We start from the raw sequence: 19,366 nt of genomic DNA on the forward strand, positions 1-19,366 counted from the left end.
AGTTTTATGTCACCTGCCAACGGCTGATCGTTTTTTATGGATAGATTTTTCATGACACAAATATACTCGGAGGTTTTATCATTACCTGCCATGAGGCCACCGCTATTAGAAAAAAATGCTATCATTTGGTGTGTCATGCCCGGGATTTCGAGCCCGGAGAGTAGTTATGCATGAACTCATTGGGCTACGACAGCGCGTTGCTGTACATTGCAAAAAGAAAAACTGAATGTGAAAGCCAAATCGTGTCACCAACTACCTTCCACTGTAAATTACTTAATTGAAACGAATTTAGTTTGGTTTGACGAGCGCAGCTCTTGGACAGGGACTACAAGGAAAGGGTTAAAAAAAAATGTGAGTAAAATATAAATAAATCGTACGAATTACGAATTTTTCTTCAGTCCGAAAACCGGTTTTTGGATAAGCCAGTTACCCATTCACGACCATCTGGCAATGCTATATTACAGCAAGTTGTCTGTCAGAACATCAGTTGCATATGAAAAATTCAATACGTTATTTACATAAAACATATTTACCTAAAAATACATACAAGTCAATTAATTACAATAAGTGTCTTATTCTACGATTATATTCTCACCATGTGAATATTAAAAATTGCAGCAGATTGGTAGTTTCTGAAGTATTAAGAAGACTCAGCAGTTTATTGGACGTTTACATTTATAATACACATATACTTTTTCTGATATTTCACAATTAATTAAACGACTTTTGGTAAAGCTTGAAGAAAAGAAAATTCAAAAAAAAAAAAAAAAAAATAAAAAATCAGTAAAATTTCAAACAGTTTAGCTGTACATACATACATATAAATATTCAAAATTATAAATTAAAAGAAAATTTATTGACAGAAGAAAACTTTTCTCAGAATGTGATTATGTCTAAAAGTAAGAATACGCGAACTCATAAAACGTATCTTAAGCCATCGCGTCGCGCGTGCAACTCGGAATAAGACGTTAGCTAAGTATTCTGGCAGCAGCGATATCTCAAAAAAAAAAAAAAAAAATAATTCGAAATTCAAATAATTGTGATGAAGAGACAATTCGTAGCTAGAAATTACCGATTGGACACGTCGACGAATCTAGGTTGTTTGATTTGTCTCATTTGTTTACTCGCTGACTTGATCGCAGCACAGAAATTTGCGAGTAGAGAAATAGAACCATATGAAGGACCATCACTGTATACACCTACGAAAAAACTAGATGAAGTTAAAAATGTACAGCCTATTGAAGGTGCAAAGGATTCGCCCCCAACACCAGAAGAAGCTCCAAAAGATTCACCACCATTCACAGAAGTGATAAGTGAACCTAGAGAAGAAACTTTAAAACTATCCAATCAAACAGCACTCCGGTCCGACTACGATAGAGTAAATATTATCTGTAAAGATGGTCTCGTCCTAAGGGCTTGGCAGCCTTTGGAAGGTATATCCCTAACCGAAAGAATAACGCGTGGACTTGTTTATTTTCTTGCCATGTGTTATATATTCATTGGTATTGCCATTATATCGGGCCGATTTATGGAATCCATTGAAGTGATCACATCGAGCGAAAGACGTGTGAACGTGATTAATAGAAATGGTCAGAGAGAAAAAATATCGGTTCGTGTGTGGAGTAACACGGTGGCTAATTTAACCCTCATGGCACTCGGTTCGAGTATGCCCGAAATCTTACTTTCCATAATCGAGATGTTTCAGAAGAATTTCGAAGCTGGCGATATAGGTCCAGGTGCAATAGTTGGCTCCGCGGCATTTAATCTTTTCATTATTATTGCTATTTGCATTATTGTGGTACCCAAAGGCCAAACACGAAGAATACAGAATTATCAGGTATTTATTGTGACAGCCATTTGGTCGATATTTGCATATGTTTGGTTGTGCCTTATAACAAAGTATATAACACCGAGTGTCATCGATGTTTGGGAGGGATTAGTGACATTTTTCTGTTTTCCGACTCTTGTTTATCATGCATATCTTACGGAGCATGGTTATTTTTGTGCAAAATGTTATAAGCCAACCTATGAAATGAATCAGAGTGATTCGTTTGTGTGGCCAGCTGAGCATGAGGCCAATGATTATGAAGCGGGTACAGTACGATCTAGTCTTAAAGATTTAGTCGAAAGTCCAGAAATGCGCGAATTTGAAGAGACACGTCGACAATACATAGTTAAGGTGAAAGAATTGCATCGAAGGTATCCGGAATATGATTTGGAAATAATTGAGGCATTGGCGCAAGAACAGCTCATTCACAATAGCTCTAAATCAATAGCTTTCCATCGAGTACAAACTGGTCGCTACTTAACTGGATCTACACATATTAGGGGCAAAGTGCGTCAATATGTAAACGAGAAAATCGGAGAGGCAAAAACCTTAGTTCGTAAGAAAGCTGAAGAGGACGCTGAATTTGATGATGACTTTGAGACGCATATATATTTTGCTCCCTGTCATTATACGGTGCTGGAAAGTGTTGGAGAGGTGGAGCTGCATGTGATACGAGCCGGTTCTTTGAAGCAGACAACAAAAGTTGAATACCAAACTGAAGACGGTACTGCAGAAGCTGGCAGAGATTATGTTGCGTCGATTGGTGTGCTAAATTTCCCTCAGGGCATTAAAAAGCAGACAATTAAAATAACTATTATCGATGATGATGTCTACGAAGAAGATGTACACTTCTACGTGCATCTTAAGAATCCCAGCGGCGAAGCCGCACTCGTATCACCTCATGTGGCAACCATTATGATTTTAGATGATGACCACTGCGGTATTTTCGGGTTCAAACAAATCGATCATGAGATTCCCGAATCGGTGAAAATTTACAATATAGAAGTAAAAAGATATTTCGGAGCTTCCAGTAAAGTTATTGTGCCTTATTTTACAAAAGAGAAAACGGCGCTCTCAGGGAAAGAATATATGAATGTGAATGGTGAACTAGTATTTCAAGATGGCCAAGTTGTGTAAGTAGGAAGTTGACTGTACTTCACATGTCTGTGCGAGTACATATTTACATATCGGGTGTTTTTCTAAGAGCTTGTGTATTTAAAATGATAGTACAAAACAGAAATATAGTTAGAATGAATATTTTTTTATTATAATCTGGTAGATAATTTCTGGCATATGAACGCCGCACCTACGAGCTACATGGTTTATTCGATCAGTCCTATAAGCCATATATCCGTCAGCAAGTTACGCCATCTTCTTGAAACCAAATGTCGATGTTTAGCTGCTTATTTTTCGGAAACAAAAATTCAATCAGCATGACCTGATAGTGCGCGCCATTCACGGTAACGGCAGCGCCTTTCTCATTGCGAAATAAATAAGGGCCGATGATAGCGCCAGTGCTCTATGGCAGATTTGTTTTTTCCAAAGAAAATTTCCACAATTTGGATTAATTTTTCTGGCGTTAAACGATTCTTAATCACTTGCCAAACCTTACCGCACGGAAATGTCAACATAGTTTTGCTATTCTCAGCTGTCAAACCATAGTTATAAATATCGATAGTTCTCATGCAGTTAAAAAAACACCCGATATATATCTTTCGGTTAAATTATTACTAATTATTTAAATAACTACAGGAAAGCCATTGAAGTTGAAATCATTGATGAGCACTGTTTCGAAAAAGATGTGGTATTTGAAGTATATCTTGGCCGGCCGAGAGTTGCAGCTGGTAGGTCCGAGTAGATTGTTTAAAACTTGCCAATAACATTAAAGGGGTGCAAAAGTAATGTCTCGTACTGCGATTAACAGGGCGTGGGAGTGAGTTATCCTCGCTTTAGATAGTCAATTAGAAAATTTATCGCACATTAATATTATGAAATTACTCCTGCTTCACCTTGTATTTTCGGACGAGTAATGTATTATGAGCATATTAGGTTATGCTGAGGACAATCATTTCATAAATACTTTACTTTTGCTGCTAAGGAACAGCGAATAATGGGTAAATGCGAAAGCTTTAATGGCGAAGTTTATCTACCCATTACAAATGGAGCACTCCTACTGCAATGCCTTATTCATTGGGTGATCTTCAATGTTACAACTTCGTTAAATTACTCCGAATGAGTATTGACAATGCTGTTTGTCTATGTTGTTGTCGTAAGGGTAGTTGACTGACCCAAGTAAACGCAAGCTATGTTCAATTTGATACCCTGAAATATGTCCAGTTGAATACGTTGTTGTGGCATATTTGACTCCCACACGATTTTGTCGATAAAATAAATTGTTTACGCACACTACTACACAGAAAATTGAGGGATCGGAAATACTTATACTTCCGAGAGAGCAACTGGGTAAAAATTAGGACTTAATCCATTCTGAAATTATTACAATACACAAAACCACAACAAAAGAACGAAGAGCTATGCTGAGATCCGCATAGGCAAGAACGACAGATTACCAGGATTGGCCATAAGCTATGCTGACCTCTAATTGAGCGAGTAACTTTGACTGTCACGTCACCGGGTACCCGGCAGCAGAATTCTGTCCGCTCATTTCACACGTATTCACACACTCATCCAATCTGAGTGAAGACTGTGTTGTTTTTTCGTATATCACTAACACAATCCCAGTTTTTTCGTAAACAAACCATTGTGATAACCCCTGTTACGTTATCTCATAAGCTGATTTTTTCAGCTGAGAGCCGGTCTTTTCAACATGGCTTAAATCAGATCAACGCATCCTGAGCCATCTTTAGCACATATAACGAAATAAGGCCCTCTCTTGATACTAGCTGAGTTCTTCACTAGCCGATGTCCGAAAGAAATTCCCGCTGTGAAATTTAACACAACTTCAAGTCCCTGCTGCCTGAAGAAGAAGCCAGACTTAATTTTTAACTTCGATCTCACACTGAACTCTTTTCAGAAAACTTACATATTATACATTTTTCGAGGGTTATAAATAAATTCTTCACCTTAGCCAGATATATCCTTGAAAGCTCTTTCTACGGTTGTTGGACAAATCAGCGTAATTGAACTTTCTCAGAATATAGTCACGATGGAGAGAATACAGAAGGTGTGGCTAACATAAGACCGTTAATTGGCTCTCAGGAATTTTGACGGATCAGCCGATTTGTTGGCGTCACTTGTTACACGACCGTGATTTATTTCGAACAGAGGTCGGCAAAAACTGAGATTGTGTTAGTGATATATGTACGTACAAATCAACGCAGCCTTTGCCTATGTTACTTCGCTACCGTCTGAACAACGAATGATTGAAAGACTGATTGCGTTCAACTAACCTTAATTTTCAAATTTTGTTTTCATTTCATACAAATCTCCTATGATGTAACAGCCAAGTTACCCTCACAAATTTGCTTCGGCTTACAATATCTCATAGTTTGAAGACAGTCATGATATAGTTACATATAGGGAGCACCGGCGGTAACAAAATGTCAGCTCAGAGCTAGCCACGATATCCGCGATTCGCTATCCTAATCCCAATGAGTTTGATAGAATCAATTGATTAGCTGACGTAATAACTTGATAATTGAATCAATTGGATTGCAGTATTGTTTTACGTTTGCTGTTATTCATGAGAGAAATTTCCCTACAACGCCATTCTCTTGCTTGCTGATTATTGTTACATCACAGTCAGAAATACTCTCACAGATGTCGTAGTCTCGTATTCTATGATTCATGGAGGCCAGCCAAGTTTATCAAAATTAGATACATTCTAAAAAAATTCTATTAGCTTACTAGCCTTTACTGATTCACCTAGAACTTTAAGCAAAATTGTGTCAAGGTGGTTTGGATGCCTGGTATTTAAGCCACATGCTTCTAAATATGATGATTCTAGGAAACGATACCTAGAGGCATCAAAAGTTTTACATAAATATTTTATGAAGCAGGTATCAACACAAAATGCACTTTACAAAATGTGATACGTCTAAAAGTGCGCAAGTGCTGCATTACCCTACACTGAGCAACAAGTAAGCTCGACTTTTTTCTGCGTCGTGCTTAACAGGGTCAAGAAGTATTTCGAATTACCCTACTCTAATACATATTTACAGAATGGAGGCTTTGCATATTGTGTTTCTTTTAGTATTTCGAACGTCCAGTTTTATAATAGTTTATCGCGCTCCACGGTAGTCTGAGGAAAACTGTAGTAACCTTTCCAAGGTGGAATATCTGTCTGCTCTTTAACTGCCCTCACTCTCCTTACTTGTCATTTTCTTAAGCGTACATAGTAGTTTCCATAGTAGTTTCCAGATTTCACATCGTGTGTAAAAGTTTATGCTTTGGCTAAGTCGTATTTTCACAGGTCAACCGTTGTATGCCAAATTAAAAGAAATTCAACAAAAACCAGACGAAGAAAGAAGTACTAATGAAAACATCCTATTGAAGGGACTTCCGAAATTAGTAGATAAAAGGTCGAAGATTGAATGTCACATAATTGAAAGCGGAGAATTCAAAGTAAGCATTTGTGTAAATAATTGAGGTCTATAAATACTTTACTGATTATCAATTTTTATCGAGTGTAGCAAACAGTGAACAAATTAGTGCAAACCGCAAACGCTTCAAAGTTGATTGGTACTACCACATGGAAGGAGCAACTCCTCGATGCTCTGACTATTTCAGGTTCTAATCTTACACTAGATGCTATAAGTATTCTCCGAATTTCTATATAATACAGTATATTTTTTGCGATAGGTCGTGGAAACATTATTTTAGAGGATATCGATGGTATAGAGGAAGAAAATCATGATGAAGAGCTCGAAGAGGAGTTATTATATGGAGGATGTCAATACGTCATGCACTTTCTTTCTATATTCTGGAAAGTGTGTTTTGCTGTGATTCCACCATCTAGTAAGTTCGAATAAGATCTTGTTCATATTGCCCGCAATCTCAAACTCATTGATCGACTTAAAATGTGACTCTTTAAATTAAACTTTGCGGATATATTGATTTCAAAAATATTTCTTTTATAAGTTGTTGGCACTATTAAAAATCAGACCACTATTAGTTTCGACACTACGATCACATATCACGTACACACCCTTTTCATTACTCCTAACATTTTGTCTTCAAACTCGATCCACAGAAGTCTGTACTTCCAAAATCACCGTATTCACCTGGTTTAGATTCGCGCAACTTCTTACTCGATTCGGGAATACCGTTTCGAGTAAATTGTGTCATGAACTGCAGAAAATTAAGGAAAAAGGCTTGCCCCCACAATTGTAATACATGTACATATGTTGGCATCCCTACACTATACTTAAACAGTCCTTCGGGGTAGTCAAATGCACTTCAGAAGGCCATAAAAGTATTTCAGTAAGCGTTAATTTATTTCAATTGTAATTCAGAATTCAAAGTTGGTATATGGTATATTTCTAATTACAAGGTGGCGCAAAATTAATCATCCTATCGGAAGATTTTTAATTACTGCAAATTAATCATAGACAGTTTCAGTAAATAGACAATCAATGGAGCGCGTAAAGATCAAAACTATATATTTCCATCACTCAAAACAACATCAAGGCACAGGCCACAAATAGTTGGAGGAGCTCGGCCAAACACCTAGCTGATTAGATTAAACACCGCGCCAAGCACTTTTTTAAGTTATCCCATGATAGAATGATTAATTTTGCGCCATCTTGTATATACGATTAAATACTTTTAAACCCAATCTTATGTACATATAAGTTCTTCTGAAGTAAAGGGTCTTTCAAAAGTGATGCGTAGATGTAGTAGTGAATAGTTCATATACGGTATCTTTTTTATGTTATTTTTAACATTTGTCAAGCAGACAGATGTACAATTTTACACTATAGAATAACTCGTTAAAATTATTCAAACTTATTATAAAAATGGTCGATATAAAATTCAAGATTTTTTTTGTTGAAATTCTCGTTCGAATGAGTTGACAATTCAAAGGCTGGTGAAAAAATTAAAAACAACTGGTTGTGTCGAGGATAGAAAAGGCGGAAAGGCAGACACTCCAAAAAGTGAACGTTCTGTTGCGAAAATGACTGCTATAGCGCAAAGCGTTGCCAAACAACCTTCAACATCGATATCCGACGTTCGCAACAATTACGTATTCATGAATCGACTGTTTGGCGGATTTTATCTGAAAGAATATACATTTTTTCATGTTTTATTTTAAAACAACATCTAGGCGCGTCTTTTGAAATACATACATACATACATTTAAACATAACTTTAAGCACATGGTACGCCCTCTAGCATTTCATACTTTCCCGAAGCCGAATTTCAAACATACATAAGCCAAATTGACTATTATGAAGCATATTTAGCGTTTCCAGAAATACAACTGACTTTTCGGAACTACATTTAATGCTCTCTGAAATACAGCTGACTTTTTTGAAACATATGTATATAACGCTTTCTAAATATATCCGACTAAGAGTAGATGAAATGATGTAAGTTCCATTCTGGCACACTACACGTAGCTCTAAAGCGCAGTTTTGGTACCATTATGAGACCTCCAATAGGCAGATATCTACAGCCAGACAGAGCTGCTGATGTAATGAAGAAGATTGATGAAATTTAAGTTGGCGCACTGTCCAGCTAGTCGAAGAAAGGAGCGCCCAGTGACCTTAATTTTCTAGCTGCCAAACCTGGACATTTATAGAGAAAATGCTCAACAGTGTTCTTCTCTGTAATTGAATGACGTTGAGTAGCCAGGACTTTCTGAGTCCTCCGTCTATTGTACTGCGGCCAAAGGGTTTTTGAAATAGCACATGAAGAAATAGAGCTCCATATTTTCTGCGCTTTCATGAGAAACATGTGGTGCAATTCCTCTTTAACAACAGTCGGGAGATGCCGACGACCAAGTGGGAGACCTCTGATACCAATTCAGTCCCCTTCCTGGCAAGCTGATTAGCAATTTTATTTCATGTCCTGGAACACAGATCAGCGAAATGTTATTTGTACACCCAACAGATTTGATCTTCTCCTTACAGGAGTTGACTAGTTTGGATCTGCACCATGGCATCGCCAGAGCCTTGATCGCGGCTTGACTATCGGAAAAAAATATTAATATCAGGATAACAAAGACTTTTGCACTGAAAGCACTAGTAGTATTCGACAATTCGACAAAGGAAATAGATGACTTGGATGATTGAGAGGAAATAAGTTCAAAACGAAATTCAGGGCAGCATTGGGGCAAGTTATACATGCGCTGGTGATATCAATGCATGCAGTCCTTTGCATCCTCCCCGATTTAGTGATATTATAACTCTTCCAAAGAGTTTTCCACCAAACCAGGCATCCATACGTTAAAATAGGCGTAACCCTTACATTGTACAACCAAAGCGCGACCTGTGGCTTGAGTCCCCATTTTTTGTCGAACATAGCTTTGCAGGAGGAGAAAGCTATACTGGCCTGCTTTACCCGAGTTTCCATGTGTAGTTTCCAGTGGAGTTTGGAGACAAGCATCCTCCAAGATACAAAATTTAAGTTCCTGAAGTACATTTAACATTTTCCGAAAAACTATTCAAAAATTTGTAGACTGCAGATTTCTGACACATCGGTACGTTTTACTGTCTTCCTTAAACGGTATTAGATGAAACCAAATTTATTGAAAGTTTATACTTCACGTAACAAAATAACAAAGAAATGTTTAGCCTATAAATCAGGTAATATATTTATAGTTGGTCATTTGTAAAATACCTTCTTGATGGGAGAGTTGCGTAGAGTAACATTTTGTTCTTTCTGTAATTTTTTGAACATTTGTGTATTCAAAAGTGGTTTAAAATGTGTATTTTGTACTTCATTTCTATTTTAATAATTTCTTTCACCATTTTTTTGGCTTTTTAGAGCGAAGTCTTTCAAAAATAAACACAAAATGAATTTTCTAAGAAAAAATAATGAATTTTTAAATTAATTTTTCTCATAAAAATGCTTTTTCCATTAAACAATTAGCATGAAATTTTTCCTGACGATAATACAACTGTTTTCTAACAAAAATAACACCTTAGTAGCTCTATACTGAAGCAGACTTCAAAAATGGATTTGTCAGCTTTAAAAAGCGTAAATGTACCTACAAATTTTCCCAATAAAGCCCTTACAAATAGCAAAAATTGTACGACAGCGCCACCTAGTATAAGTTTTTGGTGCAAATATATATTTAAACAATTTAATCATATAACAATTTTATCAATATCAACTTGAAAATAGTAAGATACCATAGCTTTCCGTAACAATTAAAAAAATGATTATTAGTTCGATTTTAAAACACTTTTCCCTGCATCTCTCTTAATTCCTGTTCTCTCTAATGGGACATACAAAGAGTTCTCGTTCAAGTGCATCTAGGGCATTCTTTTTTCTACTGCCTTGCGGATTCCAAGCCATACAAAAGAACCGATTTAACATTTGAGTTGAAAATAAGCAGCTTTGTATGTGTGAAAATCGATGTAGCGTTCCATATCATGCAGAGCTGAGCAAACGCGTCCCGAGCTTTGCGATTCTGCTTTGTATGTCGTCCCCTGCACCTCCGCCCATAGAAATTCAACTTCTCAGGTAGGTGAAGTTGTTGACGTTTTGAATACTGGAATTCATAACGCTAAAGCTACTATTTGGATCCGCGAAATTTTTCTTTCTTTGATTCTTCCACCAAAACGTCGAGCTTCTTCCGCGTGTCGGAATGCTTTGTTGACAATAGGCAGATGTTATCGTCGTAATCTAGGTCTTCGAGGTGTTTGCTGAAGTTCCCTTGTATGCCTCTGCGGCGTCTGCCTACATATCTTGAAAGCACGTCATCGAGCACGTTTAGGAACAGCATAGGAGAAGTCAGGCAACCTTGCCGCACACTATATATAGAGTCAAAGGTGGACGATAGACTTCCAATATGTTGAACCCAGTATTTGAAGCTATCGTACTGGGCTTTGATTAGCTGAATGATTTTTTCCTGTGTAAGAGGTATTTTTGTTTTTTTTTTTGGTTCCATTTTCAGACACTTTTTAATTACTCATTAACTACTCCACTTCACAGAAATCTTTAGAAAAAAGCGAAAGATTTATTCAACTAAAATTTCTGTTGGGATTTTGTTTTGGTAGATGGAAACTTTCATTAACTTTTGGTTTCAATAAATACTTAGAATCTTGTTGTACTGTGGAGTGGCAAGCCTTAAACAAACAATTTCATTTAGTGCCTACATTGCTGAAATTCGTTCATTTCACTCGTGCTCAAAAATGACTCTCTCTTACTCTTTCTTACAAGATATTTATTTTTACATTTTTTTATTTATTATAATATTTATTCGTTTATTATCCTATTATATAATGTATTCGTGTCACACATTCTCCTAAAACTCAATACAAATTTCATTAGAATATCTTTGGTGTCATTCTTCTAATAAGTAATTGAATGATTTTTTCGTATTTTCAGAAATGTATTGTGGATATCCATGTTTCTTTATTTCGGTTGGGCTGATAGCCGTTTGTTCAACTGTTCTCGTCGATGTCACCTCACTTTTCGGCTGCACTTTGGGTGTACGTGACTCGGTTACAGCTATATGCTTTGTAGCACTTGGTACCAGTCTACCAGGTATTTAAATTCACATTTATATGCAAACTTATATATAGGGGTTTCCAATAAGGGCATGCGAATGTTGAAATGGAATCAAATACACTGCAGTTGAGGTAGGAAAGGCAATCCCGGGATCTTGGTCTGTTTTAGGTCCCAAAAGTCCCAGAATTATTTGAAAACAATCCCGGGGCTCGCATGAGTTTAATTCCTTACGAAGTGTTTGAAATGGATACCAAAAAATACCCATTTATGCCAAAAAAGCAACATTGAAATGTACTTTACATGTATAACACTTTTGCGGTAGAAATCAGTAGCAGTATCCACGGTAGAGAGAATCCAGAACGTGTGACAGGCAGGCTAGTATGAGAGCAATGAGAATAAATGAGTAATCTGCAAAACAGTTTTCAATACATAATAATTTACGCTTGTCCAGCATGGGGTACCGATGCCAAATCTCAACTAAAAAACTGCCAATATGCCAAAATAAAATGCTTAAAATGATGCTTGAGCTTCATGAGGATAATTCTACCATAAGACTTCATAGTCGCTTAAATACTAAACTTTTATCAGAACAAATTCAAATACTGACTGATAGATTGTAAATTCGTTGCGTTATGCCTGAGAATACATTAATCTCTAGTATTCGAGGTGTGTTCAAAAAATAAGGGGAAGGTTTCAAACTTCACGTGCTGTGTACATTCGACTTTCGATGTTATTTTTTCTTATGTTGGTACACTCGTCTCGAAGATATGTTCACAGTTTTAGCAATATATCATAGCATGTTTAGTTTGTTTGTGAGAGGCATAAATAAGACAAGTGTTTCGCGTGTTCGAAGAAGTTGCATCAAATTTTGAGTAAAAAATGGAACTAAGTGCTCAAGAACATTTGAAATATTGACAGTGGCATACAGTGGGAGTACTCTGAGTCAAAAAAAGGTTTATAAGTGATACAAGCTTTTTACAGAAGGCCGAGATGATATGAATGACGACTTTCGCTCTGGACGCCTAAAAACTCAACAACCGATGAAAATGTTGAGAAAGTGAAGAAAATTGTTACGGAGAAGCGTCGAATGACAATTAGAGGAGTTGCTGATGATGTCGGCATATCGGTTGGCTCATGTCATGCAATCTTTTCGGAAATTGTGAGCATGAAGCGTGTGGCAGCGAAGTTCGTCCTAAACTGCTGAATTTTGACCAAAAACAACGTCGATGGAGTATCGCTCAGGAATTGTTAAATGACGTCAAACGGGTCATAACTGGTGACGAATCATGGGTACATGGTTACGACATCGAAACCAAAGCCCATTCGTCCAAATGGTTGAGTCCAGGAGTGCCAAGAGTCGTTAGCAGAAATTCGCCGAACACGCAAATCACCTGCCTTATTTATGCCTCTCACAAACAAACTAAACATGCTTATTGCTAAAACTGTGAACATATCTTAGAGAGGAGTGCACTAAAATGAAAAATAATAATCGAAAGTCGAATCTACGTAACCCGCAAAATTTGAAACCTTCACTTTTGAACACACCTCGTACACTAGTAACTGCATATGTATGCACTTTTTGTCTTGATGTTAAATGGATAATAGATATCAGATTGCAAGATTTACAAAGATTGTACATATAAAGCAGATGTTTTAAATATAGTAGCCTTTTTCTCTGAAATACCTTTTAAGAAACAAACGTAAATCTGTGATAATAAAATTGTTGTAGAATTAAGGTAATTGTACCGTATCCTGTGAATTATTTTGAATTTAAAATGTAATGTTTTTCTACTTCATAAAACTAACTTAACATCTAAATAACATCTACTTGAATTTTTTCCTTCACATACAGATGCATTCGCCAGTAAATTAGCCGCTATTCATGACAAGACCGCTGACAATGCAATTGGCAATATCACAGGTAGCAACGCGGTGAATGTATTTCTTGGAATCGGTATAGCATGGACCCTAGCAGCTGTTTATCATGCTTGCCATGGAGAGAAATTTATTGTGCCTGTTGGATCGTAAGTTGTCTATATTTACATATATGTACATATATACTACAAACATGCATCCTAAAGTGCGTGCAACATAAAACCCAGCTGGAAGTTTTGTAGGGATGACAGTAGAGCCTGTCAATTATCAAGAAATGAGGAAATGTATATTGTAAATATCATTTATAATTTTTCGAAACAACCCTCGTGACAAATATGGAAATTTAATTTTACCACAAAAAAAAATACTGACCTCCATGCATCCGGATTCGTTGGGGGTTTGATATGCTTATTTAATACATACATATCTACACACATGGTCATTACAATATGTACCCCCACGTCACACGAAAAATTCAAGTTTTTAAATTATTTAAATATTTGTTTAAAGAGAAATAAATAAATAATAGCTACACTTAAATCTAAAGCACTGACTGCCAGGGCCGTCGGCTAGATAAAAATTAACATACTTACATAGGTAACAATATTTAGTACAGAAAAATGTATAAATGTATGTATTTATTACTGTACTACGGATATTTGATTATTTGCGTATTTTACACAGAGATACAAAGTGTGATAGAATATTAACGGCTAGAATATTGGTGGCATTAATAAAGGGTGATTTTTTAAGAGCTATAGGAAAGTTTTTCAAAAAAACACAGGTAAAGTTCAGAAAAATGCATGAGATTTTTATTTAAATCGATAGTACAGTCCATATGATTTAATGTTTGAAGATTATTTCATGCAAATGTTGACCGCCACTGCGCTTCAAATGGTCCATCCGCTTAGTCCAATTTTGGCATACTCTTTCCAATGTTTCGGCCGGTATCTCACATATAAATGCTTTAATGTTGTCTTCCAATACGTTAATTGAAGCAGGCTTGTCTGAATAGACATGAACTTTAACATAGCCTCACAAAAAATAATCTAAAGGCGTTATATTGCATGATCTGGGTGGCCAATTGACAGGTCCCGAACGTGAAATAAAATGTTCACCGAACTCGCCTCTCAACAAGTCCATTGTTACGCCTGCTGGGTGCCATGTGCGGTGCGTATTGCTGAAACCACTTGTCATGCAAGTCAAGCTCTTGCATTTGGGCAAAAAAACGTTGGATATCATTTCACGGTAGCGCTCACCATTCACAGTTACGTTACGATTTGCAACATCTTTGAAGAAGTACGGTCCAATGATACCTCCAGCCCATAAACTGCACCAAACTGTGACTTTTCTGGATACATTGGTAGCTCTTGCAATTCTTCTGGCTGGTCTTCACTCCAAAATCGACAATTATGCTTATTTATGTACCCATTGATCCAAAAATGAGTTTCGTCGCTGAACACCATTTTTCGACTTTAAATTTTCTTAACAGAACACAGAACAGAATTCAATGATTTGCAAGCGTTGTTCGTTTGTAAGACGATTCATGGCTAAATTATAGACCAAACTGAAGATGTTTGACAGTGAAACAAAACACGAAACGTGAGGCAGCTGTTTAAACCAACTGTTTAAAAAGATAATAGCTAAAAAATCACCCGTTACATTTAAGATGGCCAGAAGGTTTAGAGATAGTAGAGCAATTCTGATGTGTTGATACTCTGTTCAGTCATCGAGCAAGTGAGATACTATGGGGTTGCAGTCGCCGTAAGAGAGACATGCTGGTACAGTTTGGCTGTTAAGTAGATGTGTGTGTGTGTGTAATAGTGTGTCCAATTCTGAGCCTGACGAAATTTTTTATATTTTTGATTGACAGATTTGCGGGAAAGGACGATCGACTACCATCACCCCGATGCCAACTTCTCATGTCAACTTCAGTGTTGCTGTTTTTTGCAGAGTTTACGAATATCTGCATTTGCGAGGTGATCAAAAAGAAGAAAAGGTCCGAGCTAGGTTCTTTGGCTCTTTTATCTGCAATCTCATTTCCTCTAATGCCTGTAAGTCCAGGTATTCACATTACTTTTATGGAGCTATTGGTTGGTTGGTTAAAGTGGTGATTCTTCCAGAATCGAACTAGCGCTTCCGTACCATTTTGTTGCCACATCCTCGTTACCAACTTGTTTTCCAGTTATTTACAGCATGACTATATCGAGTCTGTGCGGTTTAAGAACCTTATTAGGTTGTTGACGTCTAAGTCAGACAGTTGTTCGAGATTCTCGAACAGCGGTTGGCCCAGGCTTAACATTTAGTCCTTCCATAGGACAGGGCATTCACAGAGGATATGGAAGATTGTCTCCTTATTCTCCGGTTGTTTACAACTGTGACAGTATGTATTGTGAGGGATACTCATTTCGGCTGCTTGTTCTCCGATAGACCAAAAGCCAGTTATGACTGCCGTTAGTCTCGAGGCGTCCCGTCATTTCATACTTATTAACGCCGACGATTGCTTGAGGTTGTAGGTGGGCCATAGCGTTCTGATAATTTTGCATTTCGTCTGGTCTTTCCACCCACAATCCGCGATTCGGAGGTATTTTTGGGAAATTGTACTCTTGACTTCACCTAATGGTGTGAATACCGATTCTACAAGAGCATTATTCATGGCAGATCCCCTTCTTGCCAGTTCATCTGCTTTTTCATTACCTTCAATGCTCCGATGTCCCGGGACCCAGATTAAGGTAACTTTATAGTTTTCGCTCAAGGTGGTAAGGCTAGTCCTGCTTTGTTCCACCACTTTAGAGGTTGTAGTAGCCGAACCCAGTGCCTGGATTGCAGCTTGGCTATCCGAGAGAATAGCGATATTGCCCTTAAAAGAGAAATCTGTGATTAGTAGCCTACAGGCTTCCCCAATTGCCAGTACTTCCGCCTGGAAGACACTGCTGGTATTAAGGAAACGCACAGATTTCTCAATTTTAAGCCTGTGAGAATATATGTACATATACCAGCTCCAACACCGCAGTCCATTTTACTGTCATAGGTATAGACTGTAGTGCCGAAGTTGTTTAGAGAGAATCCTTTATTCCATTCTTCCTTAGATGGAAAAAGAAGGGCAAAATTGAATGTTACTGTCGCGACGATATAGTCAGTTCTCACCGAGATTAACTGAGTTTGTCGCAATAATAGACTAGCATGACTATAAGTTTTTTCTTTCCAGCGACCCGCTTCATTTAACCTAAATGCACTCATGGTTGCCGTCTTCTTAATATGTAGGTCTATTAGAATAACGTGTGCCAGTGCATTGAGAGCCTCTCTAGGACATGATCAGATTGCACCGATCGTTATAGCACAGGCTGATCTTTGTACTCTGCCGAGTAATTCGGTATTGTACTCTCTCCCTAGAACTTTCCACCAAACTACCGAACCGTACGATAAAATAGGTCGTATAACCGTCTTATACAGCCATAATGTATACTTAAGTTGAAGACCCCATCTTCTTCCAAGCATACGTTTACAGGCATATAAAGCAATTTCTGCCTTCCTTTCCCGTTCTTCGACCTTTAATTTCCAGCTAAGTTTGGAGTCCAGAATTACCCCAAGGACTTTGCGCTGGGTGATAGTGAGAGAGTTTATCCGCTAATATTTGGTAGGGTAAAATATGGAGCTATACTGAAGTAAATTTTGGCGGATTTTGTAGTATGAGGTGGCATTCGTTCAATGGCTTCTATTGAAGATTTACTGTCTCTGCATATAATGTGTTTACCATCTTTACGAGAGCAGCACTGCTTCAAGCAAAGCAGCTACTTAAGCTGTAGAAGCAGAGCAGTTGTGGGCAGAGCACCGACGTCAATGGTGGCACCAAGTGTGTTTGTAACAGCAAACTTTGTACTGGTATCAGATTTCGATCCATCGGTGTATACTAATATGATTTCCCAAACTTCGTTGTATGGCTGTAAGGCTTCTCTAATTATTTGAAGGTATTCGTTAGAGCTGGTTGTGTTCTTATGGTGATTCTGAACATCGAAAATGAATGAAGATTGGGGAATTATGAAAGGGGGATGGGACGCTGTTTTTATTAATTTTGGTATCGATGTTATGTCCATTTCCTGTACTAATGATATGCACCGTAATAATGTAGATTTCTTCCTAGTTTTGCGTTTATGGAGCAAAACCGAGTTAATTTGGGTCAATATCAGCTGATTTCGGCAATGGAGCAGTTTAAGTATTACCGCCATTGTACTATATTCAGCCCTGTATCAGATATCACGTATTCCAGTTTCGGTTAGAACTGCTCTGACTGGTTATTTTTTAACTTAATAATAGCAGATATTCAATTGTATGTGATTTTTATTTCATAGATTAATGTAACAAATATACTAAAGATAATATAAAAGTCAGAGTGCTCATACAATACAAGCTCGCTTTGCTTTGATTTTCTTTACTTTGAAATCTTTTATGTTCATATGGTGGCATTGAACGCTGTGAGAATGGCACACAAAAAACCAAGCGAAAAGTGACATAACTGTCATAATAAATAACCAACATTTAACGCAGCTGAGATCATCCCGTTACGAACTTCCTTCCGGGACATTGTTTGCTTGACCGAATTGCACTGCCATACGCTAGTCAACGTTGATATCTTACCAAACAATTAAACCAATTTGAAAATATAAATAAGGTTAGAAAGAGATGCAAAAAAGTTACGTTACTTAGAGTCTTGTACAACTTAGAGGCTTTGTACATACTTTAGTTTTTGATTTTTGCATTTCATCCGAATCTCCCTATCAAATGCCCTATTGAAAATTTAGTATTCGTAGATCGGCCAAATTCGACGAATTCAAAACTAAAGGAAATAACTACCAGCTGGGAATGTGAATATGTTGGGATTTGAAATACGATGTACTTAAAAATTAATCAACTGCATTCTAATATAAAATCTTAATTCCACAGGTTACTCTTTTCCACTGTGCTGTATCTTTTTGGAGCACTTATCGCATTCTTCATATTGCTTTATCGTCGTAAGAAATCAATAGGTGGAGAACTTGGTGGAGTAGTAAAACTGAAGTGGTTTCATGGCATGTGTTTCATTTTCATGTGGATTATCTACCTAGTAATTAGTACCTTGGAGGCGTATCATATTATCCCAGGATTTTAAAACCTAGTAATTGAATTGCATATGTATGTAGTATTAAAGAGCTCTACTAAATTTCAATAGAACCACATATTGAACACTCGTCGATATGGTATATTACTACTAATAACAAACATAATTTTTAATAGATAAAAATACAAAGTAGATTTAATGTAAACAATGCAATGCGTTGAGTTTAATTTCTAAGTTCTTGAGTACTAATTTCTTCTTATCAAACGCTCATACATACATACATACTTCACATGGTGAAAAGTGCTTATATCAGACACATACATACAGTGTGTCAAAAAAGTATTGGAACACTCGAAAAATCCAAGTTCTAAGTGCTATAACTTTTCTTCTAATGAAAGTATAAAAAAATAGAAAACAGTATTTTCTAAATGTATTTATTTATTACGGCGGCCGCCGTAGCCGAATGGGTTGGTGCGTGACTACCATTCGGAATTCACAGAGAGAACGTAGGTTCGAATATCGGTGAAACCCCAAATTAAGAAAAATATTTTTCTAATAGCGGTCGCCCCTCGGCAGGCAATGGCAAACCTCCGAGTGTCGGCTTGAAACTGTAGGTCCCTCCATTTGTGGAACAACATCAATACGCACACCACAAATAGGAGGAGGAGTTCGGCCAAACACCCAAAAGGGTGTACGCGCCAATTATATGTATAATAATAGATATATACATATATATTTATTTACTACGTATCTGAACAAAAAAAATTAATTTCGACTTAAGTTTACAAGCTCAACCTTGGAAGGTAAAATAAAGCACAAATTCACATCAAAAAAGTATTGGCACAGGTATTGTAATCAGCTTGCTCCATTGCAGCTATAACGCGCTAATACTTTATGGGCCCCCCTTTAGACTGATAACGGCCTGC

The 19,366-nt window shown here is 37.1% G+C and overlaps 2 protein-coding genes across 3 annotated transcripts in view; one reads left to right on the plus strand and one right to left on the minus strand.

Moving 5' to 3' along the window:
• Window positions 1-674, minus strand: part of LOC129235450 (sodium/calcium exchanger 3-like) — a 34,797-nt gene extending 34,123 nt beyond the window's left edge. The window contains exon 1 of the mRNA XM_054869294.1: window positions 596-674. The gene's annotated coding sequence lies outside the window, so the exon portion shown is untranslated. The remainder of the gene's footprint in view (window positions 1-595) is intronic.
• LOC129235449 (sodium/calcium exchanger 1-like) lies at window positions 525-18,641 on the plus strand. Of its 2 annotated transcripts, XM_054869289.1 has the most exons (8): window positions 526-2,961; window positions 3,581-3,672; window positions 6,261-6,412; window positions 6,481-6,577; window positions 6,650-6,805; window positions 11,348-11,506; window positions 13,323-13,494; window positions 18,287-18,641. In XM_054869289.1, exons 1-8 carry the CDS (start codon window positions 1,043-1,045, stop codon window positions 18,489-18,491), a joined length of 2,952 nt encoding a protein of 983 aa, XP_054725264.1. In that variant the 5' UTR covers window positions 526-1,042; the 3' UTR covers window positions 18,492-18,641. The 2 variants fall into 2 exon arrangements, with proteins under 2 accessions (XP_054725263.1, XP_054725264.1); XM_054869288.1 differs by lacking the exons at window positions 6,261-6,412; window positions 6,481-6,577; window positions 6,650-6,805 and having other exon boundaries at window positions 525-2,961.
• The last annotated feature ends 725 nt before the right edge of the window (window positions 18,642-19,366 follow it).

Source organism: Anastrepha obliqua, chromosome 1, assembly GCF_027943255.1.
Source record: "Anastrepha obliqua isolate idAnaObli1 chromosome 1, idAnaObli1_1.0, whole genome shotgun sequence".
Classification (NCBI taxonomy): Eukaryota; Metazoa; Arthropoda; class Insecta; order Diptera; family Tephritidae; genus Anastrepha; species Anastrepha obliqua.

What these genes read in the sequence shown, in the direction of transcription:
- LOC129235449 (XM_054869289.1), top strand. Translation starts at nt 1,043, where the DNA reads ATGAAGAGACAATTCGTAGCTAGAAATTACCGATTGGACACGTCGACG. An exon ending in ACTTGGTACCAGTCTACCAG is followed by an intron (nt 11,507 to 13,322) that starts GTATTTAAATTC and finishes CTTCACATACAG; the next exon opens with ATGCATTCGCCAGTAAATTA. An exon ending in TTTATTGTGCCTGTTGGATC is followed by an intron (nt 13,495 to 18,286) that starts GTAAGTTGTCTA and finishes TTAATTCCACAG; the next exon opens with GTTACTCTTTTCCACTGTGC.